Here is a 27,080-nt window from a genome sequence, read left to right on the forward strand (position 1 = left end):
ATGTATAATGAAGTATTCGTTTTGTCTTCCCTCCCCACCCCCCAGTCTGATGAAGCCATGGTAAACCAGCTGTTCATATATTCCTGGGGTAGCCAGAACAGCCAGTGGTCATGTTTGGTGCAGGATTATGGGAAGTGTAGTTCAAAAAGCCACTTTTCCAGCTCTGCATATTTCTGTCTTGTGCTGTTCTTTCTGCATCTTCATAGCTCCCCACAGTCACAGACAGCTCTCCACTTCTTCACAACAACTGCATAGGCTGTGAAAGCTTTCCAATCAGGTCTTTGTATATGGTTTCTGGTCTCTCATCTGGCCCTCTGCCAGTCTACTTGATGCAATATGTTTATGCCATTCCTGTGAGTTCTCTGCCTCTTGGCCTATATCAGCCCTTCATTTTCCCAGATCTTTTTGCTAGTTGCCTTTTCTCCTCTTGATCCTCTCCTGGATTTGACAGTACCTTTCCCTCTGAAGTCCACCAGATCACAACAATCTTACAGAAAGACATATTTGTGTTGTAACAGACCATTGGATTTATATTATCATAAAGTTGTGCTTTGTTATACATTAGCCACCAGTTCTACTACAACATCCAATCATGCTGCTGCTGATGTATTTATTACCCACCTCTCCTGATGGGTCAAAGCTGCATACAACACATTTAAAAACATATGAACATAAAATACATACAATAAATTATATATAAAAAACTTGCACCAAACACAGATACAGAATTGACATATGGTAGCAATAGAACATACATCAAAACTCGTGATTGAAAGTTGACTGAGTAGGCCTGCTGGAAGGGCTTACTCTTCATTTAGCTTCCAGCAGGTCATTCCACAGTCATGGGGCAGCCAGTGAAAATGTCTTCATGGTGCTCGTAGCCAGTTGGGTTCAGGCTGGCTGAAGTAAATGCCCCTCCAAAGGACCTAGGTATCCTAAAGGGCAGGAGAAGGCAATCCCGTAGGTAACTAGGATCCAAACCATGTCGGGCTTTAAAGGTCAAAGCCAACACTTTGTACTTTGCCCAGGAACTAATTAGCAGCCAGTGGAGTGGCTTTAATATGGATGTAATATCCTCACTCCTATTTGTTCCTGTGACCAATCTGGCGGCCGTTTTCTCAACTAATTGGAGTTTCTTAGCTTGGTACAGAGGTAACCCAAAGTACAGTGTGTTGCAGAAATCCAACTTTGAGGGTACCAGCGTATACACTACCATCTTTAGGTCCTCAAATTCTAGGAAGGGTCTCAGTTGACATGTCAACCAAACTTGGTAGTAAGCACTCCTGATCGTCACATCTACCTGGGCTGGCATATGGGGGGGACGGATCCAGGAGCACTCCCAAGCTGCATTTATGACCCTGTCTCCTTCATCTGCAGCAGTTTCTTTAGCAAATTGGCATTTATTTGTGGTTCATATCAGTGGTGGCAGTGTGACAGTGAGTACATTTTGGATTTTACAGAAGTTATCCCAAGTTGTTAAACTTACTTTGAAGACAGGGTTCAGTACTTTGGAAAACTCCTTTCAAGCTCAGACTAACTGCTGGAATTGATTCACTATCTCCAGTCATCTGAGCCAAGAACATGTAAAACAGCTGCTAATAGACCGAGAGTTATCACAAGCTGTCTTTTGTAGAACCTCAATATGTATTCTGACAGTAGTGTTTCCAATGTTGCACTATTAGTTTAGAGCAGGGGACCTCAAACTATGGCCCGAGGGCCAGATACAGCCCTCCAAAGTCATTTACCTGGTCCTCACTCAAGGTCAACCTAAGTCTGAAACGACTTGAAAACACACAACAACAACAACAACAACAACAATAACAATCCTATCTCATCAGCCAAAAGTAGGCCCAAACTTCCCATTAAAATACTAATAAATCTATATTTGATAAAATTGTTCTTCATTTTAATTATTGTATTGTTTTTAAGTGTGTTTTTTTGCACTACAAATAAGATATGTGCAGTGTGTGTAGGAATTCATTCATGCTTTTTTCAAATTATAATCCAGCCCTCCCAGCAGTTTGAGGGATTGTGACCTGGCCCTCTGTTTAAAAAGTTTGAGGACCCCTGGTTTAGAGTATAGTAGAAACCATAATTCCTCCCACAGTTAACCATTGTGCCTTTTGTTTAATTTAATCCTCAACAGCAACATAGTTGTGTGGGACAAAAATAGCAACAATGTAAAAAATGGGAACATTATTACAGATATTTTTATACATTACTTTAATCCCTCTTGACCCATTTGCCTTCTTGCATTGGCAGCAACTAGACTTCCGCTTTAGCAAATAGTGTGTTCTGGGGACAATTTTCCAAGGCCTGTAGCATCAGAAGACATGGTTCCAGAACCCTTGTGCACCTATTACGATCCTGATAACTCCCCCCCCCCCCCTGCACACACACACACACACAAAATGCTGTTTGCATTTTAAAACATATTTTACAACTGGGGCTTCAATCCGCACCCTTACAAGAGTCTCTTAAAGTATCTGTTGTGAGCAGGAACAGACAAATAAGATTTGCTTAAAAAAGAAAGGAAGAAGAGGAAGAAAAATGTGCAAGATTTTACTAGCTAGTAGTAAAAGCTATCAGGCAAGCCTCATACCGATGTGTTTGCCTCTGATCATACAAGGAAGACAACAGCTATCAATTATTCCAAATATTGATGTATTTAATTTATATTCTATGTGGTATGCTATTCTAGTGATCTTTGTATTATTGCAACATTGCTGCAACATTGGGGATCCATATCTAATGTCCACATCAGAAATTCTAAAACCCAATAGGAGAAATATGGTCTAAATGTTTCTCAGTGGAAGAATCAGCTCTAGCTGTGTAATCGTCTGTTTGCAAGGTTGACAAGAAAGAAGGGAAAGTCCTTGGGGCCTGGACCTTTGGAGGACCCCAGCTCTGGGCTATTGTCCAGTGGAAGAACAAGCAATACTTCAGGTAATAAATGGTAGTATCTTGACAACCCAGAGAGACAGTTTATAATACCTGTTTCTAAATTTGGCCCAATCTATATTTCCCTGAGCTGCCATCACAAATCATAAATGTTATTTTTAAGATCTCATGGAACTGGGGTTCCCTCCCTGTGGTATAACTTAACAAATGGCTTCTGGAATTATCTTAGATAGGTGTCTTTTTAAAAAGAAATATAAAAAGCTATAGAGAATAGACATATTGTAGTCATGATAGCTGCGAAAAACCTCCACAGTAATAAAACTTTATTTATATCCCGCTTTTCTCCTTAAACGAGACCCAAAGTGGCTCACAACATTTTAAAAACAATGCAGAGCAAGCATATATAACAATAACCTATAAAACCATGTTTACAATAAGACATAAGTAAGCATATATAAAAACATTTATCAAATGCAGTTATTACAGGAAATTCAACAATTAAAGGTGGTAAACTTCGCATGACTCACTAAATGTTAGCCTTCCTGCCATTCCAGCTAAGTAATAATAAAACTTTATTTATAATAATAAAATGTATTTAATAATAATAAAACTTTAGAAACAGTACACCCTAAAAATGCTTCTGAAAAAGAAAAAAGCTGCCATTTTCATGCATTTCTTCCAGGCTCATTTGCCTGGCTACTTTTGGAAACTGAATTCAAGACTGAAACTTATATTGGACTACGTCTTTTGAAAACACCATCCCTGCTTTCACGGGGTGGCCTTTGCTGTGATGTCTGGAGGATACAGGAGTTGGAGATGCTAAACCTAAACAGTCTTTTGGTTTGATTCTGCACAGTTCTGATTTGCACTCTAAAATATATATAATAGGACCTTTTTATCAGCAGGGGATATATTGCAGGACTTCAAGTCATGTGAAAAATCGCAATAATAGCATACCCCATTGAGTCACCCAAGAGCAGTGGTTCTCAACCTGTGGGTCCCCAGATGTTTTGGCCTTCAACTCCCAGAAATCCTAACAGCTGGTAAACTGGCTAAGATTTCGTGGAGTTACAGGCTAAAATACCTGGGGACCCACAGGTTGAGAACCACTGTCCTAGAGACTCTAGGAAATGCCTAGACATGACATATTTTGTCAGATTCAGGTAACCAAACCATGGGTACCAGTCCTGCAGATACAGGAATTACAATAAATCAAAACATTTTTTCTCCCTCTTCCTCACCCACATTCTGTTGTATAAGTTTTAATATATTTCCTGATCAGACTTTTTAGTCAATACATATTCCTTTTTCTTTTTAAATTTCCTACAGGAATCTACATCCTGATTGCTGTTGGGGCAGTGATGATGTTTGTGGGTTTCCTCGGATGCTACGGTGCTATTCAAGAGTCACAGTGCCTTCTGGGAACAGTAAGAAACCCCCCCCCCCTTTTTTTTTCTTCTCTTAAGTGTGTCCTATGATGTTCTGGAGTTTCGCATTATTCTAGTGCAGTGTAAAGGTAAGTATAAATAAAGGTTGAGCATACCTTATCCCAAAATGCTTGAGATCAGAAAGGTTTTGGATTCCAGATTTTTCAGATTTAAGAATATTTTCATACATAGTTGTTGTGTGCCTTCAAGTCATTATGGCAATCCTAAGGTGAACCTATCACAGGGTTTTCTGGGCTAAAAGTGTGTTATGTGCTCAGGGCCACCCAGTGGGGTTTCACAGCCTAGCAGGGATTTGAACCCTGGTCTTCAGTAATAGTCGCCCGTAAGGGCTGAGAATGGCGGTCAATAAGTGCATCTAATAAATAAATAAATAAATAAATAGCCCAACACTCAAACCCCTATGCTGTGCTGTCTCTCTATTAGCACATACATCGTGATATAGGGCCTAAATCTAAACATGAAATTAATCTATTTTTGTATACTCTTAACATGAAGACAGTTTTATGCAATATGTTTCATAATTTTGAACATGAAACAAAATTTACTCAGAAAGTAAAGGTGTTGTTCTCTTGGCCAGCTTTGGATTTTGGAGCATTTTGAATTTTTGCATTAGGAATACTTAACCTATATCTACCAGTGGAAGCCCAATGCTTGCAGATATAAGGCAAAATGTAACCTATGTGACAGAAAATTCGAAAGGAACTGTCTCAGGAGAGTTGGCATCAGACTTGGTAATGTAAAACAGGGTTATCTGAGGTGTGCAAGATGTCACTGTAAGAAATTTATCTCATTGCCAGTGAAGGCAATAGATAGGTCTTCTCCTGCTCCCCATAGCTGCTAAATGGCCTTGCAGGCAAGAGAGAGGGTAGGCAACCAATGGTCAAGACAGTATCAGCTGTTATAATCTTTGGCTGTCAATGGGAGACTGCTTACTTGGCTGCTTTGTCAACCCCCTCCTGCCTGTTCCTACATGGTGGGAGGAAGGAACTTAGAATGCAGAGGCTTTGATATCAACAGGGGGTCCTGGATCCAAATACCCGTGGATATCAAGGACCCACTGTATAAATTTGCTGGTTTTTTATTTAAAGCATTTATATCCTGCTCTTCAGCCACACAGGCTTTCAGAGCAGCTTTGACTGTGCATAGCTTAGCTTTCATCTTCTATGAAGATTGAGTGTCCACTGCAAGTATATGGCTTCATCCCAGCACTGGAAGGTAATGATTTGAATCTAGACTTGCACACACTGAATTGTGCACCTCTACCCTTTCCATTTCATCCTCTCTGCTTCCTTTGATACTCAGTCCCACAATGCACCTCCTCTGTGTCACTTCATTACACTGTTGGGGGGTTATTACTTATGGGGTTATCATCAGCATCAGGGACTGTGTTAGAGAAGGACAGGAAAACCTCCTTGTGTGACCAGAATTCCCTCACACAATTCTGATTTCAAGCCAATTACCCTCTTTGTCTGGAGAAAATTCAGTGCTGTCCTCATTTAGCATGTCCATTGCTATTTGTGATTTCCAGGTGGAATGTTTTCCTGCACTATTCTAGTTTGATCTTTCAGCCCTTTGTTGTAATGTGAATAGGAAGAAACAAGGCAAGATTCCTCTGTTGTGCCCTTTTATTACTTTGGTACTTTTAAAACTAAAAGAGAGAGTGAGAAGCTGAGTTATTGTACTTCTCTATGTTAGCACACTGTCCTAGGAATACACATCTATCGTTTTTAAAATGTGCTCTTACTGCACAGTAGCACATGTAGAAAACTTTTTTCTTTTTGAGGTTCTTCAAAGGCTGCTTCTGCTGCATCCTCTGATTTTTGCTATTCAGGATTATAACTGGGAGAATGCATCCCTACCTCTCTTCACATTGTCTCTATGAAAGCCTTGTTCACTGATCTTATTCTTGCCCAGTTAGTTTGTGTGTTGGAGGAGTGGGAAGAAACTTTGTCAGAATTATGTTCAATACATCAGAAAGCCGGTGTGCTACACTGGTGTGAGTATTGGATTAAAGCTCCAAAAGATGAGGACTTATATTCCAGCTAAGGTAAGGAAATCTACAGAGCAAATCATAAGATAGAATAAATAGCTTTATAATTGTGCTATCGCACAACAAAATTGCATACCTTTTCCTCACCCAACACAAAACAACATACCCATCCCTCCACACCCCTACCACCACCACTCAGTCCCCAGTGCCACATCAGTGCCATGGAGTTCAACATAGCCACAGCTCTAGGATAAAAGCTATCCTTCTGTATGTTTGTCCTTACCTTTGTCACCCTATACCATCTGCCAGATAGCAATAACTAAAAAAAAAAAAGAATATCCTGGGTGAGATTGATCTCCAGGAATGCTCTAAGCTTTCTTAAGACAGTGGGACCTATAAGGTTCTTCCAAAGAGAGGAGAGGGCAACCAATGATTCACCGTGCAGAAGTGGTGACCCTCTGGAGCACCTTCCTATCTGCTACTGTGCAACTAATCATGCACAGATGCAGTATGTTAGAACACTCTCTTTAGCACAATAGTAGAAAGTCACCAGCAGTTTTTCATTCATTTGATGGTCCCTTAGGAGTCTCTGCTGGGTCATCCTAACCAGTGCTGCCATATGGGTGCCCCAGGTCAGATCCTCCTTCACAGTGACACCCAGGAATTTAAAACTGGCCACCTGCTCCACTTGGTTGTCATTTAAGATCAAGGACTGAAATTCTGGTCTGTTCTTCCTATAATCCACTATGAGCTCCTTGGTCTTGTTGATGTCAAGAACCAGACTGTCCCTCCATCACGAAAGCAGCCAATCTGCTTTGTCTCAAAAGGCAGACTTATCACCTTCAGAGATAAACTCTACCATGGCTGTATCATCTTCAGATTTGGTAATGATATTGCTATGGTGGACAGGGGTACAGTCATATGTGTACAAAGTGAAAAGCACACAACCCTGTGGCGTCTCAGTGTTGAGAGTGAGAGCTGATGAAGTATTGTGATCTAACCTAACGCTTTGGAAACATCCAGACAAGAAGTCCATAATCCAGGAACAGAATGAATATGACAGTCCAAGATCCATGAGTTTAGACACTAGTCTATGTGGAAGGATTGTGTTGAATAAAGAACTAAAGTCTCCAAAAGCATCCTCCCATAGTTCCCCCCTCATTCCAGGTGGGTCAGAGCAGTGTGGTATGATGTCTGTAGCGCCCTCTGTTGATCTGTTGACTCTGTATGCAAACTGATGTTTATCCAGTGCATGTGCAAGGCATTAAATGATATGCCGTCGAGTTTTTCAAGGCACTTAATGATGATGGAAGTGAGTGCCACTGGTCTGTAATCCTGAAAGATTCCTTGTGGAGAACTTCTTTGGTACTGGAGCAATGATGCAGGCCTTCAAACAAAACGGAGTAATAGACTGAAATAAAGACTTGATAAAGATCACAGTAAAAACACCTGTCGGTTGGCACAGCCCTGTAAGCACCCAACTAGAAATGCCATGTGATCCAGCGGCCTTCCTAGGATTCACAGCCCTCAAAACACGCCTTACCTCATGATCTAGGATTGTAGGATCCTAGAACTGGAAGACATGCCCAAGGGCTATCCAGTCCAACCCCCTGCCATACAGGACACTCAGTCAAAACTCTCCTGACAGATGGCCATCCAGCCTCTATTTCAAAACTTCCAAAGAAGGAGACTCCACCACACTTTGAGGCAGGACATTCTACTGACACACAGCTCTTAATCTCTTTTCCTGTAATACTCTTTCAGCCTGAGAGGAAGGCAATGAAAAACATCATCTGAATAAATCTTGCCACAAATTGGAATCTACCTGAATCCACATAAAAACAACACAGGATGTTTTCTAAGACATCTAAATAAGTATTTTGTTGCACTTTTTGTTGAAACTGAACCATAAACCTTTTTGAAAAAGTGTTTAATTAAGCCAAACAAGTGGTACTGGAAGATCTGTGTTTTTATCTTGGTTTTAATGTTCACATGGTTTTAATTGTGTTTGCTGTTTCAAAAATTTATGTTTTAATGGGTTGTTTAAACTTTTGCATTGTATGTTTTTATTCTGTTGTAACCACCTACTCAGAGAAAGGCAGGATATTTTTATTTTTTATTTATTTATTTATTTAGGCAATTTTTATCCCATCTTTCTCCACTCAAGGGCCCAAGGCAGCTAACAGCATTTATAAAATATGCAGAATACAAACATTAAAACAATACATAATACATAATAAAACCAAATATTCAACAGTGCTGAAAAAATATTAATACCTGTGTATTAACATAAAATTAAAAATCCTAAAGCAAGAGTACCTAAAAGCCATCTGAGTGCCATCATCTATTTCAAATCATCCAAAAGCTTTCTTTAAAAAGAATGTTTTGAGACTTTTTCTGAATCCAAGCAGGGTATGGGTGAATCTAATCTCCCTCGGGAGGGCATTCCACATTAGAGGTACAGCCCCACAAAAGGAGTCTTCCCTCGAAAGCTTAAGGTGTAAACTCAAAGAGGCTGTTGTCGACATAAATAAATGTTATGTTCAGAAAATAAATGACTGAAAGATGTAACGCTGCATACAGCTCTGAATTGAGCCTGTTCAGCCACTCATAATGTTTGCCAGTGTGGTATCTTCTCATGTGCTGGCCTCATTGCAAGATGCCCTTGCTTACCCCCATCTTCCTAGGTGTGAAAGCAAAAAGTCAAACATAAATGGAAGGCTGAGAAATGGGATGCGTCCCTGTTTATTGAGCACTGTAGGGATACATTGCCACATTAATTTAAGGTTTTTCAAAGGCATCATTATTGGCTCAAGAGTACTGCTGGGTCTTCATTCATGACCTTGTTTCACTGTTCCTTTTTAATAGTGCAGTATTTATCATAATGCATCTTTAATGGCACACTTGCACCCAAATCTTTCTTGTTTATCTGATAATGTTGCCAGTATTTCTCATCTGACTTTATTCTGTTCACAGTTTTTCACCTGCCTTGTAATACTGTTTGCTTGTGAAGTGGCTGCTGGAATCTGGGGCTTTGTTAATAAAGATCAGGTAAGGGATTTATTATTATGATTTATAGTGTGCCTTTTGCGTGGAACCTTCAGTTTACAATGTACCAGGGGCCCTTATGGTACTTTAAAGGCTAACACATTTATTGTGGCATGGATTTCATAGACCAAAACCTATTCACTTTGTAAATTGACCTTATTTTCACCTCACAAACCCCTGTGTAGGTAGATTAGGACTGAGTGCCAGACTAAACATTTATAAAAGGCACTGCTGCTGCTGCTTTGTATTCCTTAACTTGTTTTTCCTTGGAATGTCCAATGTCAGCAACTTGATGTTAGACATCATGATGCTAAACTGCTCCCTGCCCTCTGCTGGCCTGTGAAGCAGGGAAAGAGCTGGCAGGTTGATCCCCACATTATTTTTGCTCTGAGTATTTCAAGGACAGAAGAAGAAAAGATAGAAGCTCTTCACCTTCTTTTACATCATATTTTGTCCCATGCAGCTGGTGATAATCCCAGGGCTTTTAAAACAATGTTATAGTTGTGTAGGAATTTCGTCCGGATCTTTGCTTCCAAAACATACAATGATTTTGCCACTCTCAAAGCACATTCAAATGGAGCAGAATTTTCCAGTGCAGTAGGGTATTGTGTCTCAACTTAGTGATGTTGCGACCTGTTTCCGTGGTGTCTGGGTGATGTTCCTGCTGTTGAACTACCATGAAGCTCATTTTCTCTGTGTGTATGTTTGTATACAGGATTATATATGTGCAAGCACTGAATGAGCCCCTGGTGGCGCAGTGGATTCAAACCTTGTACAGGCAGGACTGTTGACTGTTTGAATCCAGGGAGAGTCGGTTGAGCTCCCTTTATCAGTTCCAGCTCCCCATGTGGAGACATGAGGGAAGCCTCCCACAAGGATGGTAAAACATCAAAAAAATCTGGGCATCTCCTGGGCAAAGTCCTTGCAGACGACCAATTCTCTCACACCAAAAGCAACTTGCAGTTTCTCAAATCGCTCCTGACATGAAAAAAAGCATTGAATGTTGCCTTTTATGTTGAACCACCCTGAGTCCCCCTGGGGAGATAGGGTGAAATAGAAAAAAAATTCTTACTTACAAGTTGCTTTACAGAGTGGCATAATTTGTAACAGACAATTCAATGCCCTGAGAATTTTGCAGCTCAATTTTCAATTATAGGACAAGAGAGCTCAGATATGTGAGAAGTAATAGATGGATGTGAGAAGCTGTATATAGTTCTGATTTGTTTCAGTGACATTTCTGTCATAGTTTAATTAATAGATGATGCATCAGGATCATATCAAGGGTTGGCAACCCTGTCTCTGACTGCAAAATGCTCTAATCTGAAGAGGATAGCTTAGCATGGTTTTAGTACTTGGCATTTAAGAGACACAGCTCCCCCTCCCCTTTTACACCACATGTTCATCTGCTGTGGATCAGATGGTGAACAAAAAATAAAAAAAAGCACCTTCAACAAAATCAATGCAGCATGTGGAAAGCTCCCATTCAGGCTTCCAGATTGACTCCTCCAGTCTCTTCAACAGACAGTCAATATTTAATATGTTATTAATATGGCATTGGAATGCTTTATTTACTGTTTTAATTCGTAATTTACTATCACATTTCTGGTTTTTCCTATGCCTTAAGATCACAGGACACAGTGCAATCTGCAAAATTAGACAGTATCTGTTTTTTCTTAGATTTGTTTCTTGTTCAGTCCTTCTTGTCCAGTTATTCTATTTCCTCTCTCCATGCCATCTTTTCCCAGCTGTACAGGTTTGCCATTCTTCTTGTTGTCCAACAATATTCTTGGCAACTAGGATTATCCCTAGGCTTTTGCAGGGGCTACCTTTCATGCCTTTAGGGTCCTTACAATTTTTCAAACACCTGTAAATCGCAGGGTTATCTCGAGACTGGAACTTTCCTTTGTATTTAGGTAGCGTGGCATAGAAAAATCTGGTATTAAGGGGATAGTGGTGCTATTGATTGATTATAAGACGTTAGCCAAAACTGAATGCCATATCCTGTCTGAAACAGAACCCTTTATGAATGAACTTGAGAATCTTTTCACAAAATATCTGAGTGATTTTGTTAAAACATGCAGAATTGAGAGGCCCAAAATAATAATTCATAATTGTTGCAGTTGGCTGAGTTAAAGAGAGTAGGGGGCTGCTTCTCACCTTGTAACAATGGGAATTTGGTATATATTTTAAAAACTCTGCTTCTGAAATGCTGGTGATGTTATGCTGTGCGCATAACACGTTTTACATTTTTCATAGTGTACCAAAATATATCTGACCCAAGGTAATAATGGGATTCAGTAAATTGCAGTAAATTACAAGAAGAAAAGATAAGCAATTCAAGGGGTTATTAAATCAGAGAAGGTAAACATCATAGCAATTAATAGTTGGAAATAAAAGACACAGGTCTTCTTTTTAATTTTTAAAAGCAATTACTACCTTTTGGAAGAATCTGCCAATAACATAGCAGATGTTCTACATCCTTTACAATGTTTGCTTCAAAGACTCTGTGCTGCTTTGTGCAACATGTTTGTAAACCCTTCACAGTTGAATAACGGGAGAGTTGGGCCTCTGCCGGTTAGCAATATCTCTATATAAGGGTTATCGTATCACTTTTTGTTTGTATCATGAAGCCCTTAGAATTTAATCTACTAAACAATTCTATAATTGCACACACTCAACAAAACAGGTGGTGGATTCATCTGTCAGTTGCAAATACTATTGACTCCTTTTCCTGCCCTGACATTTTGAAGTAGTTTCTTGGAACTGTAGCCAATTCTTAATTCTTAAGATTACAGTGAGTGTTCATTTTTTGAAAAGCCCCAGTTGCCTCTAGTTGGTCTGTCTTGTTGTTCTCCTTAAAAATCTATACACTTGGTCTTTTTTCATCCCCTCCTGCTCTACTTAATGTTTACTCTGCCACTGTAAGGATGTGACCATAACAGTGTTGTTTCAACAGGGGCATATCCTAAAAGCACCAGATCCTGTTTGATCCTAGAAGCTAAGCAGAGTCAGTCCTAAGAGTATTGTATGGGAAGCGGCCAATGAATTCCAAGTGCTGCTGGCTATGTTTTAAAGTAGGGATGTCAGCCCCATTTTCACCAAGAGCCACATCAGCTTTATGGTTGCCTTCAAAGGGTCGTTTGTAACCATAAGACTGTATAAACATAATTATGTTGGCCTGGCATTGAAAACCTCATGGGCCATATAAGATAGCATGGTGGGCTGGATTCGGACAATGGGCCTTTGGGTTGTGTTTTAAATGAAGGTACTCGCAAAACCACCTCTGAGCATTCCTATGAAATTCATGGGGTTGCCATAAGTCAACAGGTGACTTTAGTACATGTGTTTGCATACACATGCTGTTGATTCTGAACAACTCCCATTCATCTTCAGCAGCAGCCATATTTTCTGATTTTCAGAGTTATAGTCTGAAAAAGTAACATTCCCCAAGCTCTAGCTTTTACCTTTCCTAATGGTTATTTATTCTTCCCACCACTGGGAGTATAACTTTGGATAGTTGAGATACATTTGTAGATTTAGTTTTTAATCCTGTTTTTTCTTTTGCTCCATTCCCAATAAATAGCATTCAGGGCAGCAAATACTGTACACATAAAAGAGAAATGCATTAGCACCAGCCTGCCCTGCTGCATGAGAATAATTTGAATGCCACACACCCATCCCTCTGTATCAGATAGCCACTCAGTGTCCATTAGCCCTGTGTCATCTGAGCCCTTGTGTTTGTTGTACACAGTGGAGGGAAATTCTATTACTGGTGTTTTATCCACTAGTCAGTTCCAGATGGCAGTAAAGAAATGGAATAGAGGCATTTTGAACTTCTTAACAGCCCTCCCCAGGGTAAATTATCCCCTAATAAAAAAGCTTCCCACTCTCACTTTTTAAAACGAAATGTGACATGCTGTTTCTCTAATGTCTTACTTCCCAAGGGGCAGCTTAGATTAGAATGGTAACACAAGTTCCCCTGAGCATGTAGCTGGCCCAGGCTTCCTAATGATCAGTTGTAGTCTTTTGATGGAAGAGAATCGGGTTCATATCCATGGAAGAGTTTCCATTTACAACTCATTTGCTGTGTTGCAAGCCCATTTGACTACATTACGGTTGTTATGGATAGTAATATTTGTAATACTTTATTTCGTACTTAGTTTTTTCTTTTTAGTAGATAAGGGGAGGGTCAATGTTTTGTTTAGCCACTTGACCCTATAGATATAAATTCCAAGTGATCAAGTTGGTCATACAGATTAAGTGAGAAAAATATATTTTTCATAAATGCCTCCCAATTAGTTTATTTCCACCCCTCCCCCATATTTCTTGTGACACTAAAGTGGGAATTTAATCTCACACTAATTGTATTCCCACTATGATAAAAGTCCTTGAAAATTACACTTGTTTTTTCAGACAGTTCTCAATTCACAACTTAGTATGCACAAAATTTGCAAAGTGTACTTCTTTCAGTGTAGAAAATGCTTGTTTCAGTTCAAAATGGTGATAGGCAAATATTCTTCTAGTTAGGGTCTTCTGACACACAAAACATATGTGCTAGAATCCTATTCAACCTGTTGCGTTAGCATCTTACATCCTATTCAGCCTCTTACACCAGTATCTTTATTACATTACTGCATAGTATATTTGCTTACATTAGTGTACATTACTAAGTAGGAGAAGCCATAAGAATAAGTATAGGAAACTAGTCACGGATAAAAACTATCTCCTTAAATCTGTGTTGTATAGTGTGACACACATGCTACCATGTCATATTTCAATATACTTAATTACCTGACTGCAAATGTTATAAACATATTTGTCTGTTTTTTTTCATTATGACTGTAATATCCCTCTCCATTTTTTTTTAAAAACAAAACAACAACCTTATTTTTTTCATTTTCCTTTGCAGATTGCTAAAGATGTGAAGCAGTTCTATGATGAGGCAGTGCTCGAAACCAAGTCAGATAATGAGAATAAATCCAAGGCAGCAAAAGCAGTTGTGAAAACTTTCCATGAAACGGTGAGCTGTGCTTCAGATTATCAAGCATAACCTTCCATGATCATCTCTGTTGCCTGTTTTGTTGTTCTTTCACTTTTAAAAAGCCCCTGAAATGCACCCAGGTGCTTTGTATACTGTAAACAAGGACTTTAGAGGCTCTTCTCCCTTAGCTACTTAACAACTGGTGTTTTCTCCAAGAAGAATTACTGTTGGACAATTAGGATGACACTAAATGTGTCATGCTTCCAGATGACACATTTAGTGTAACTTTCTGTGTTTTGTTCCCTCATTTTTTCATGGGACATTCTAATAATAATGATGATGATAATGAATTATATTTGTTTTCTGCCTTTCCTAACAGCTCAGGGTGGGGTACAACACAATCAAAAGAGAACAACAACATACATACAACAAAACACATATATCATAACACACCACTATAGAATACATACAACAAAACACATTGTACAAAGACCAAAATACTGTGGCAATAGAATAAAATGCAAATCTAAAATTCATAATTCAAAGATGACTAGGTAGGCCTTCCAGAAGAGATGTGTCTTCAGTTATGTCTTAAATTCTGAAAGCTTATTTAGCTATTGGAGCTCTTCTGGCAGGTCATTCCAAAATCTTGGGGCGGCTGGTGAAAAGATCCTTTGGGTGAAGGCTGCCAGTTAGATGTTGGCTGGTTGAGCCCATCATCCACTCAGATAGCGTTTCACTGAAGACCTTTTGACTTTCTAGAAACTGCGAAAAATCCTACCATTTTCTTTCGTAAAAATGAAATATTGATGCCATTATTTTATCTTGTTTTTAATAGGTAAGAATTTTTACATAAATGGTAATGTGAATCAATCCCACGTGAATATGTTAGGTAGAATCTTGTCAGGAAGTTAAGAATGCATAACTTAGAGTTTTGCTTTTGTAACTATTTGGTATTCATGATCCCTATATTTTCACTACTCTATGGAACATATAGGAATGATGAAAATCACTGAAACCCCATTTACTGAGCAGCTGCTGCTGTAATTAACAGGAGTCTATTCCACTGTTGCCTAAGAAGCAGCTGGGGCAAGGGATCCTGTTTCTGTTTGTCACACTGCGGATCACTCACTGGAGAAGGTGGGAACATTGGTCAATTGCTTCCAGGAAAATTGATCCCCATTTATATCAATGGTTGCTTCCTGGGAAGCGAAGATGCAAGGGGTATAGAACCAGGATTCATTGCGTAGCTGCATAAGTATTATGGCTACACATTTGTAACTCCCCAACAGGATTCCAGCCATAGTCATTATAACTTTGTGGTGATCTTTAACTGATTACATTATGTTAAAAAACACAATAAACTTTCCAGTCACCATTAACTACATTATTAAAATAGCTCCCCTCCCCCCTCGCACCCAAAAAAAAGATCATTGTAGTTTTATAGCACTGTAAGATTATACGTTTAATAATAATAATAATAAGAAGAAGAAGAAGAAGAAGAAGAAGAAGAAGAAGAGGAAGAAGAAGTTGATTTGTACTTGCCACCATCTCCCCGAAGGCCCTCGGGATGGCTCACAAAAGCACTTTGAAGTGCAGCACATAAAACAATGATACATAAGCTTATAAAACAACAATATAAGTCTAAAACAACAAACACACAGAAAACCCCATCTGATAAAATTGTAAAATTCATAAAACACAGCACAACCTTTATAGCATAAAAATAACCATTATAGCATTGTGGATGTGTAGCTCTTTAGTTGTTTGCTTTTAAAAACCTACAGATATCTTAGGGCTTCTTGAAAGTTCAATTAAAATATATGAGATAATGAAATGGTATCCATCAAAACAATGTATGCTGTGAGCTTTTCCTGTCACGAAAACTCCACTTCGGGTTTTAGTTTGAACCTGTTAGAAGTTTTTCAGAACACTGAAACTGACCTCCAAAATGGTTCAGCACATTGGATTGTTCCTTTTAAGTGTGGTCTTAGACCTGGAGTGGATTCCTCAACCCAGTGACATAAGAGAAACTAGCTGCCACAACAAAGCACTCCCTGATAAAAGGATCTATACTCAGAAGAAGAAAAAACAGTCTAAATACTGTGGGCTCTCAAATACAAGTTTAGCTTTAGCTTACAAAAAGAAGAACTACATGATATAGAAGCCACATCTTTGGAAATTAGTGTCTGTTTTAAGAGGCTCGGTGAAAAAGAAGAGAAATTGGAACACTCCTGAGCCTTTTCCAAGAAATCTTTGTAACTTTTCAAAGGAGCACATTTTTGCTTTTTACTGGCTTGCACCAATTAAATTTTCTTTAAGATACGTGAGAAGGGAAGAAAGCCGACTTTTGCCGTTCTGTATTTAATAGTAACAGCTGGCCACATGACCTTGGAGGTGTCTACGGACAACGCCGGCTCTTTGGCTTAGAAATGGAGATGAGCCCCACTCCGCAGAGTCGGACATGACTAGACTTAATGTCAGGGGAAACCTTTACATGTTATAGATAGTATATAGCCCTTAAATGAGCTGTTTACACTGCAGAACACCAGAATTAAAGGTTCCCCTCCATGCTACACATGTTGCAACCTTTCAGGCAGTGCCTAGAATGTTTCATCAAGCGTTTTCCTCTCAACTCAAGCCACTGAGCTAAAATTCATTTCACAGCTTATCTCCCCCTTATGATATTGTATGGATCGGCAATGAGAAACATGAGGAGGTGATTTTCAAGAATCAGAAGTTATGTTTTAAGCCCTGTGTTTATTTGGTGATTAACTGAAAAATTGTTACTAGGAATTGTTGGCAAAGAATGTTTGTAGTCATTTTTTTCTTCCTTTTCTCTGCTTACAGCTAAAATGTTGTGGCACAGGTTCATTTTTGGAAGATATATTCAACCTTGCAAATCCAGATGACCTCTGCAGTAAAGGACAAATATTCAGAAGTGTAAGGAAGCATAATCATGATATAGCAGTGCATAGGTCTTCATTGTCTAATGAGATGCTAGTTGATTTGTTTATAGGAATGAAAAATATCATTTTACTTTGAAATGCTAGTCATTGTCCAATGCTGAAAACATTATACCACACAGGCTCTTCTTGTGCTCGCTCTCTCTCTCTCTCTCTCTCTCTCTCTCTCTCTCTCTATGTGTATATATATATATATATATATATATATATATATATATCTCACATCACCCAAGGTTTTCATCTATTACCCCATTCCAATATTTTATTTATCTGTGCTCATCTCGCCCACCTTTTCCTTTTATCTTCCACAAAAGAGCATTTAGCAATGGAAAGGTCTGAAAATGGCTGAGCGGAGAGACGGCTCTAAAGTAGTTCTGGCAAACAGAGTTATACTTATAGCCAATTCAGAATTGCCTTTTTATTACGCATATCAAAGTCAAGTCTCCCTTTTCCAGAAATCTGAAAAACTCCAAAAACTGAAAAATTTAGCTGCTAACACCACTTTCACTTTAGAAGAAAGGGGATTAGTTATACATCAAGCGTATAGGTTTTTCTCAAGGAACTCTCACTCCACCAATTTAATGGGGAAAAGGAAGGGGAAGAGTTACACAAAGGACCTGCAAAAAGCAGATATCAGAGGAGGGGAAAGTCGAAATGCATCTGGCTATTGTAGGCTAGGGGAGTATTAGGTAGCTCTAGCCACCTGGCCAATCTACTCCAGTCACCCTTCAGGCCCCATGTATAGGGCACCCGTCCTGCCATATATCGCCATTGGGCAAATGGAAGGAAACAGGTAGATTGGAAAAGCTTCTCCAATTGAAGAAGCTGCACATGTCATATGGGACGCCTGTCTGGCGTCCTCTTTGAATTAAAACTTGTGCGCCAGCTGCGTCCGTACCTTGGGAGGGCTGACTTGGCCACGGTAGTACACGCTTTGGTTACATCCCGCTTAGATTACTGCAACGCTCTCTACGTGGGGTTGCCTCTGAAGACTTCCCGGAAGCTGCAGCAAGTACAACGCACGGCAGCCAGATTACTAACGGGTGCGGGGTACAGGGAGCACACCACTCCGCTCTTACTTGAACTCCACTGGCTGCCGATTAGCTTCCGAGCACAATTCAAAGTGCTGGTGTTAACCTATAAAGCCCTAAACGACTCCGGCCCTGTTTACCTCTCCGAACGTATTCTCCCCTACGAACCATCAAGACCACTAAGATCGTCTGGAGGGGCCCTGCTCTCGGTCCCTCCGCCTGCACAAGCACAGCTGGTGGGGACGAGGGACAGGGCCTTCTCGATGGTGGCCCCTCGACTTTGGAACTCCCTGCCATTAGAGATCAGAACTGCCCCCTCCCTCATGACGTTTAGGAAACTAACAAAGACCTGGTTGTGGAACGCGGCATTTGACAACTGATTTAATTCTTTGCCCACATGAAAGGAGGATGATGAATGGGATTGTGATGGTGTTGGACGAGTTGGCTCTTTTAACTGTGATGATAATGTTTTAACGTGTATAGTGCTGATATTTTAACCGTGTGATGAAGTGGCATTGTGTTGTTATTGTATATTTTTTGTATGTTAACACATGTTGTGAACCGGTCCGAATCCCTCTTTGAAGGTGAGAGGGTCGGTATATAAAACCTCGAAATAAATAATAAATAAATAAATAGCAAGAGGAGCTAAATCAGTGATCCCCTCCAGGTGTTCATAGACTGTACCTTTCATTAGAAATCAGCAGAGCCAGGATAGTCCAATAACATCTGGATTAGCTCTCATTGGCCATTCTTGATCTAGATCATTATTATTCCATCATCAACTGGGACTGGGTCATTCTAAAGCTAGTGGTTGAGATGAATGGTGTGATGGACTTTTGCTTATACCCTAAGTCTTTCTCAAGGTTATAGCTGCAGGGGGTGGGGAGACTCACTTTCAGGTCATTTATCTGATAAATGCATTCTCTTTGTCTCAGGAGTTAGACTGCCATTCAAGAATTGATGAGCTGTTCTCCGGAAAACTGTACCTAATTGGTATTGCCGCCATTGTGGTGGCTGTGATCATGGTAAGTGCCGTTTGTGTGTCACATAGCAGAATATTTCAAGGTCTTGTGGTCCAAGCTACATCCATGGGTAGTATGTTGATGGGCTTCAGGTTCAGGCAGTAGTTGGTCGTTAGAGTTGTTGCCCTGGTCTTTAGAGTTGTAGTCCAACACTGAAATCATTATACCTCAGAGGCTCTTCTTACACAATTATAGTGATTTTGTTTTACTTTAACTGCCATGGTTATGCCCTATGGAAGCTTGGAATATGTAGTTTAGGGAGAGGCATTTAGAATTCTCAACCAGATAGATCTTCCAATACCTATCCAAACTACAAACTAGGCCTGTGCAAATGTTTTTCAATACTCATTACTAAATTGGGGGAAGGGGTGATTTCTAAAGTGTTTCTAAAATATCCTTCTCGTAACTATAACGAAATAATGATTGTGCAAGTGGGGAAGCTTCCGTGGGCCCTTTCTCCCTCATTTTTAGAGCTATTAGGATGAAACTTGCTACAGTTGTAGAACACATCTACCACAATAAACCCACTAACCCCTCAAAAAAGTTTCACACATCCACTGATTTTTTGAGAATATTGAAAAGTTTTTATGAACATTTTTAAAAACTACAAGAGCTATCTCTTTGAAATTTCCATTTTCAATTATAGAACATAACCAGAGCATAACCGCCCCCCCCCCCCCCCCAAAGTTTCAGAAAGATTTGCACATCCACTGAATTTTAGGGAATTTTACCCAACATAAACTTAACAGTACTATTTCACTGGAATACCCCAGGGGCCATCCAGTCCAACCTCCTGGGAAAGCACAGTCAAAGCATCCCCAACAGAGGCCCGTCCAGCCTTTGAAATAGAAATAATATTAATAATAACAATAATATTAATAGGAAACCTACTAGGTAAACTCTGGAGTTACTGTCTCTCAACTTGGCCTACCTCACAGGGTTGATTCAACTCCCAAGAATCCTCTTTTATCTCAAAATCCCTTTAAAGAATGAACACGGGTTCTCCCCCACCAAAACTTTCAGGGAGGGATTCTGGGAAATGTAGTTTGGGAAGGCGAGGACCCCTGTGGCAGATAATTAAAAAGACCCTGCACAAAACTACATCTTCCAGATTTTTGCTCACTTCAGAATACCGGGACTGTCCGTGTTAAAAGAACCATTGTGATGGTCTCTACTGGTCTCTCTTTGGGCTGGCCATGTGCCAGAGAGACTTATTCCTTCCCCAGCCATCCAGCCAGGCATCCCTCCCTCCTGTCTGGGTCCCCCTCACTACCTACTTTGGGGAAAGAGCCTCAGGCCCTTTGAGGGAATCAAACCCAAACCTTTTAGGGGAGAAACAGCACCTGCAACGTAGACCCGGAACCACTTACAGGACTTACATAACTCTTCTGAAAAGTCATAGGTCAGTGTTTTGAATCTTTTTACGTGGGCACTGCCCTTGTTTCTTAATATTACCTTGTAAAAGAGATCCAACATATGAGACAGAAATGACTTTTTGCACAGGCCTAATACAAACCCCAGTATACCATAGAATGAAACCATGGCGGTAAAAACAGAATAATTGTGCTATAATTGTATACTGTGAATGCAGGCCACAATTTTAGAATTCCTCATTAAAGTTGTCCAAGAAGATTTTTGAAGGAAAAAGTTGCATGAAAGAACATTAAAAAAAAAACTAGTCAGGCTTAGATCAAAGGCCTATTTATTTAGTCTATTGTTCTGTTCACATAGTAGCCAACCAGATGTATCCCCCTGACATTCCCTGGCAATTATGCAGAAGCCAACTAATTCTAACACGGGATATACAGTACAAGGCATGCTGCTTCTGACAACCTGCTTAGTAGGCATTGAGAATCCTAACCTCCAGGAATTGATTCAGGCTGATCTTGCTAGCAGACAGTCACTATCTTTTGGCAGTGAACTCCATAGTGTAAATAAAACATTCCTTACCTCTTTGCCCTCCCACAGAAAGTGAAGGCTTGTTTTAATATTCAGGTCCTCTTTTGATGGCATTTGTTTTAAATCTATTTGGATTTTATCCAACGGAAGATAAATGTGGCCAGTTTGCTTCCAGTTGTATTGATTTTCTTGATAATGCAGCTGAAAGGTATTTACTGACTTACCAACTTTATATAATTCAATGTGAAGAAAAGTAGAGAAAAATACTGAGCTGAAGCAGAATTTAATCTAAAAGTTGTATGTTTGAGGACTACTGTTTGCTACTTAAAATGCAGACCACGTTTCCATTTATTTCTAGAACTCCTGACAGTGACTTTAATTAAAATCTACAACAGTCCTTACCAGAATTAGTTTGCCCCTCGGACTCTTACCAGTCTAATTAGGAGCAAATATAATGGTGCAGCCAAAGTGAGCGGTTTCTTTCACTACAAAAGTACCGGAAGTGGGTTGAGGTCTCAGTGTTTCTGTGTTTCTCCTTCTTGTCCGGCAGATCTTTGAGATGATCCTGAGCATGGTACTGTGTTGTGGCATCCGAAACAGCTCCGTCTATTGAGAAGTGAAAGGGCAGGGGCGAAGCAATGGTGCCGAAGGGACCCCAAAGTGCCGCTGTATGATGGGGAGACTCTTCCAACAAAAGACAAAGAAAATTGTGTATATAGATATTTCAGATATTACCATACAGTACTTATCATTCTTACTTGGAAGTCTTCTTTCTGTTTGTTTAAAAGGTGGGAGAGGGAGGTGGGTTTTTTCTTCTTCTTCAACTTCTTTTTTGTATATTTGTGGCAAAGTTAAAGACACATCAATTTGTGTGGTAGAAAAGCTACTAATGTCAGTGATTCCAGGCCTTTTATCAAAGATCACCTTTCTATCCCCATTCTCCCCAGTCACTTAGCACTAACAATATGCAATTAACAAGACTTTCCCCAGATACTAGCCTTTTATGAAAAAATGGACACTTCCTGTGTCTGTGTTATCCAAACAGTTCATTGGAGGGAGGAAAGGAGGCATTGCACCAGTTCTCAGCATTTCCTGTTCTAACATTCTCTATTGTGACTTATAGAAAACCTTGTATTATTAGTCTAAATCTGTGACTGTATACAAGAGTCCTGCCTTGGTGTAATGAGACAACTGTTTTCAGATCTGCTATTTTGCTATCAATCATGCAAATTTTACAGTATGTCCAATACTTCCCACTCCTTTCCATGATGAGACTTTATTTGCAAACTTGTATAATAACCCCATTAACATGAAAAGTCCATAATTTCTCCTGGAGTTGGAACATGGAGATAAGTTAATTCTAAAAGCCCTCACAAGGTATTAATTTATAACAGTGGAAGGAATTAAACCCAAACGTATATTTTCATCCTGAGCTAAAAAATTGTTTATACAGTCATAAGGAAATATAATAGGTCTGATGATGGAATGTTTTTATATCTCACTGCTATATGTGTTTACATGATTAGTTTGGGATGAAAGTTCAATCTGGTATTATTCACTTAATAAATATATAGTAATGTAATGATGCCAAAAGCTATCTGTGGAAGAGAATCAGTGAAATAATGACTGGATACCTGTTCATTGGAGAAACAATTTTAAGGAGGCACCTGCTTTTGTGCCTTTTAAAAATATATAGTAGTAAATGTGGAGAATAGCCAATTGTGTATGGGTAGGACACTGCAAAGAGGCCTTGTTTGTTAGGCGCATCCACTAACTGCTTCGTTAGAATAAAATGACCATGTTGCCCACAGCAAATCGGATAATACCCTCCCTATTTAGTAAATGATGTTGGCTTCCTGTGTTCTTTGCAAGTTGTGGTTCATTCAGATGTAAAATTATTCCTTGTCTTTCTCTGCACTTTTGCTCCTCAAATGCAGTTAGGTCTGTGCCTGTTAGAACAACCAGTTGGGGCACGAAAAGGATATGAATATGCAAAGATTTATAAGTAAGCTTACAGCTCTAGATGGAATGCTTTTAATGAACATTTAGAAGACCACACATGGATTCTGTGCCCTTGGTGCATTTTCTCCTCTAAATATGTAAGCAGAAGCAAAAAGGCTTTGCAAAAATAAATTGTTGGAATAATCTAAGCATCTCAGAAAACTAAACAAAAAAATGGTTAGAGTTTCAGGATCCCTACCACCACACAAACCACTTCCTTTTATATCATTCTGACTTGTCTGAAATGGACTCCACTGCCTAGAACCCCCTTAAAAGGTTACTCTAAATCAAACCCTGTTCGTACTACTACTAGTTTAAGAACGTATCCCAAGAATTGTGACAGTGGGGAGGGAGGACCTATTTTAGCCTTAGAAATAGCCTTAAAGCAACACTGCCCTGAATGTCAAGCTTTGCATGCACTGGAAACAGAAATTGATTCTAACAACCTATCCACTCTTCAAAGGTTCTGAGGGTCATATTTTCCAGTATAATATAGTATATGTACAATTTGTAGCTAATCAACTATGCATGTACATTTATTTACACACATACTGTATGCATTGGGGCTACCAGTGTGCAAAATCGATGTGTGTAACTCACTGCCTTTTGTCAAGTCTCCCAGAGAAATGTATATAATTGCACCACTAAGCATTCTTTTCTTATACCGTATGTTTGATATTGTTCAGCATTCAGGTGATTATCTGTTACAGCCAGCGCTCTGTTCCAAAGCTTCTCAAGTCTCTCTTCTCAAGTGTGGCTCCAGCATCATCTTGGGACAGAGGCCTCTCTTTCTATTGAATGCAAGATGGCAGTGGATAGTGAGGATTTTGCTATATTGCAGGGGAGGGTAAATTCCCTTAAACTTTTTCTGGAGGTTTTTTGGAGAGTGGCACCCACAACATTCTACATCTTGCTTTATTTTGCTTTACATTTTGAAAATGGAACATTGCTTCTAAAGGATGTGGTTTTAACTTGGGGAGGTGATGCCTAACTATGCCAAGTACACATCTGGAACTTCAGTGGAGGAAAAATTGAGCTTCTCTGTTCACCACTGCTGCTTCCCCCATTCAAACTCTCTAAAGGCCTCTTTTTATTAATTGGTTTAATTTTACATAAATGCGCATATTGACATAATGTTTAATGCATGCTCTTCAGCAATAAGCAGGAGAGCAAAAAGTGGGTAGTAAAGTAGTATTAAAAAGTGCTATGATGCAAACAACTTTTAAGTTGCATTTTTGCCTAATGCAAAGAGACAACTGAATTGGAAATCGAGTTCTCAAGGCCAGAAATAGCTTAGAAATAGAGGGAAAGTTCTACAAAAATGATGAGATAGAAGCTTTCATGTGGAATGATTGTTATAGGTCAGTAATACTTTGACCTTCATTTGAGAAACGAAAAATGATACCCAAAATAAAACATTTTGTATATAGAAAATTAGAATTCAGGAGGTGGATTCCACCTTAGGCTTCTTCCCGACCATTAGATGCTTTCTTTTTGCTTGCAGGGTTTCTTTACCTCAGTAGCAGAGATCGTGTTTTATGTCTGAAGTGTTAACAGTCCATGAACTGTTCATGTAAGCTGGTCTTAAGACTTCTTTTAGTGCCAGTAATGACAGGATCTGTTCTCATTTTCCTTTTACTGTTTGCAAAGAACTAGCAAAAGAGAGGCACATGTGACTTTAGAAATACAAATTAAAGTCTTCTTTAAAAAATAATCCAATGTTGTAAAAGTTTGCTTTAAAATTGCCTTGGTAGGCATTATTGCTGCCAGGGAGATCCTCTCCTCTCTTAAGAATTTAGCATTAGGAAACAAATTGAGGGCTTCAGCTAAGAAATGTCCAGGTGAGAGAATGAAAAATTGTGGCAAATGCTGTTACATGAGGCAGAATTCTAGCCAAGGCTATTTAACAACTTATTCAAACTGCACGACGTTTGTGGCCAAATCTCAGAAACAACCTGGTTTTACTTTCACCAGAGAATACCAGTTGGCTGGGTTTAGCTTTATGATTATGCCCAAAGACCTTATTTTTAAGTAAACTATGATAAAGAATTCTCTTGTAAGCCAAAAGAGAAATTTAGCATTCTCACCTACAGGTTTGCTCCTGTGCAAACTGAACAGATCCAGTTATGAAGAGACTACAGAAGGAGGGCCGAACAGCGCTGCTGGCTGCAACGTCCTGAATGCTTGGTTTTCTTTTGAATATTGTGGAGCATGCCACAAGCTGTATATTCATGTGAAGTACTATTTCTTCTCTGCCTTCTTTTTTGGGTCACTTTTCAGATTTTTAATAAACATTTCCTCTTAGTGTGTATTGTGTGGTGACGCCCTATGTTTTTTAAAGCGCCAAGAAATCACAACACCTGAATGCTTTGACCATCAGATCTCCACAGCACTGGCAAAGCCAGCCTTGGGAACAGAAAACAAATGGGGTGAGACAAAGACAAGAGGAAGAAGGAATGGAATGAATCTTGGCCAGTCTTGTTCTGGTCAGAGAAAAGCCATGAGGCAAAATATATGAGGTGAATCTATGGAGATAACATTTGCATTAAAAATGCAATGACTCTTCCCCAAAAACCCAGTTTTCAACTAGGTTAATGAGATGAAAACAATCAATTCCAACATGTTCCTATCAATGCCCAAGAGTACAAGCATACATATGGGGCCCTAGTCATATAAGTCTTTACTTTTGTGGGTTATAGCAAACCGCCTAATTTTGTATTTTTTTCCATTGGTTCTGTGAAAGGGGGAGGAAGGAATGAACTAGGGAGGCATGACATACCACTGCCATCTCCCCACATTTGCCATCAAAATCCCCATTCTTCTCATCATCCTGGCTTCGCTTGTGCTCAGCAATCTTGCCTATTTGCTGTTGTCTTGCTTGTTTATCTGAATGTTAAAGGAATCTGTCAAAATAACATTTTTTAAGAAAATATATCTATGACAACAATTAAAACAACCAAAAACCAATTGTGTCCTGTCAGATTTATTCCTTTCTTTAATACCCTGGAACAAGGGTGCTGTGTCTGACTTTCTGGCTCAAGTGCTGCTTGGGTGAATTCTGCTTCCTTAATGATTCATGTAGATCCCTCCTTTCCCATTTTAAGCAATAGTCACTTCCTGTTTCCCAGAATGTGTATATCTGAAAAGATATTGGGCTGTTGCAAAGATGTTGTGCTTCATCCTGATATTGTGTGGTATAATTCCTGCCTTCAGATCTGTGGCATGTTATTCAAGTGGTCATCTTGAGAGCAAAAAGAAAGGCTTTCACATATAAGAGGTGGTAATAAAGATCTGGGTAAGTGGAATCGCTTATTACCAGTGTGGGCAAGCAGCTTTTTGAGTGCTTTTCAGCTCCAACTTCAAGCAGGTTAACTTGTGATAATGCGCTTTCTATAGGGCTCAACTAGTTCAGTGACCAAGTGTCATTTGGTGATCAGTTTCAAAAGTCTCAGGAATCTGAATCCATTCTCTCAAAATCAGCAAAGCTAGAGATGCTACCACTTGATTGTTACTATCTCTTATCTGTCCACTGTGGATAGTCTCTGGCAAAGGGATAGGCTTCAAGTTTCAAAGCATCATCTTTCCTCCACTTTTCCATACAATCAGTTTGGTCCTGCATGTAGAATTTCCCCCCACTTCAGAGTCTATAGATATTTAAATCAACCATTGCCAAACAATCTTTTTTTTTTTCTGGAAGGACTTTACTTGAGGTTTTACAGCTGTTTCATTGAAGAGCTCGGGGTGCCCTGCCCAGCATTTTCATGTGCATAGAAGTATTGCTAAAAATGTCAAT

At 39.5% G+C, this 27,080-nt stretch overlaps 1 protein-coding gene across 1 annotated transcript in view; it reads left to right on the forward strand.

Moving 5' to 3' along the window:
* Positions 1–26,254, forward strand: part of CD81 (CD81 molecule) — an 83,952-nt gene extending 57,698 nt beyond the window's left edge. Inside the window, exons 3-8 of the mRNA XM_060768469.2 lie at positions 4,231–4,328; positions 9,316–9,390; positions 14,297–14,407; positions 17,219–17,311; positions 19,301–19,390; positions 21,837–26,254. Of these exons, the coding sequence (XP_060624452.1) occupies positions 4,231–4,328; positions 9,316–9,390; positions 14,297–14,407; positions 17,219–17,311; positions 19,301–19,390; positions 21,837–21,899 (530 nt within the window). The 3' untranslated portion in view covers positions 21,900–26,254. The remainder of the gene's footprint in view (positions 1–4,230; positions 4,329–9,315; positions 9,391–14,296; positions 14,408–17,218; positions 17,312–19,300; positions 19,391–21,836) is intronic.
* Positions 26,255–27,080: the final 826 nt, after the last annotated feature.

Source organism: Anolis sagrei, chromosome 1 (assembly GCF_037176765.1).
Source record: "Anolis sagrei isolate rAnoSag1 chromosome 1, rAnoSag1.mat, whole genome shotgun sequence".
In the NCBI taxonomy this organism is placed as follows: Eukaryota; Metazoa; Chordata; class Lepidosauria; order Squamata; family Dactyloidae; genus Anolis; species Anolis sagrei.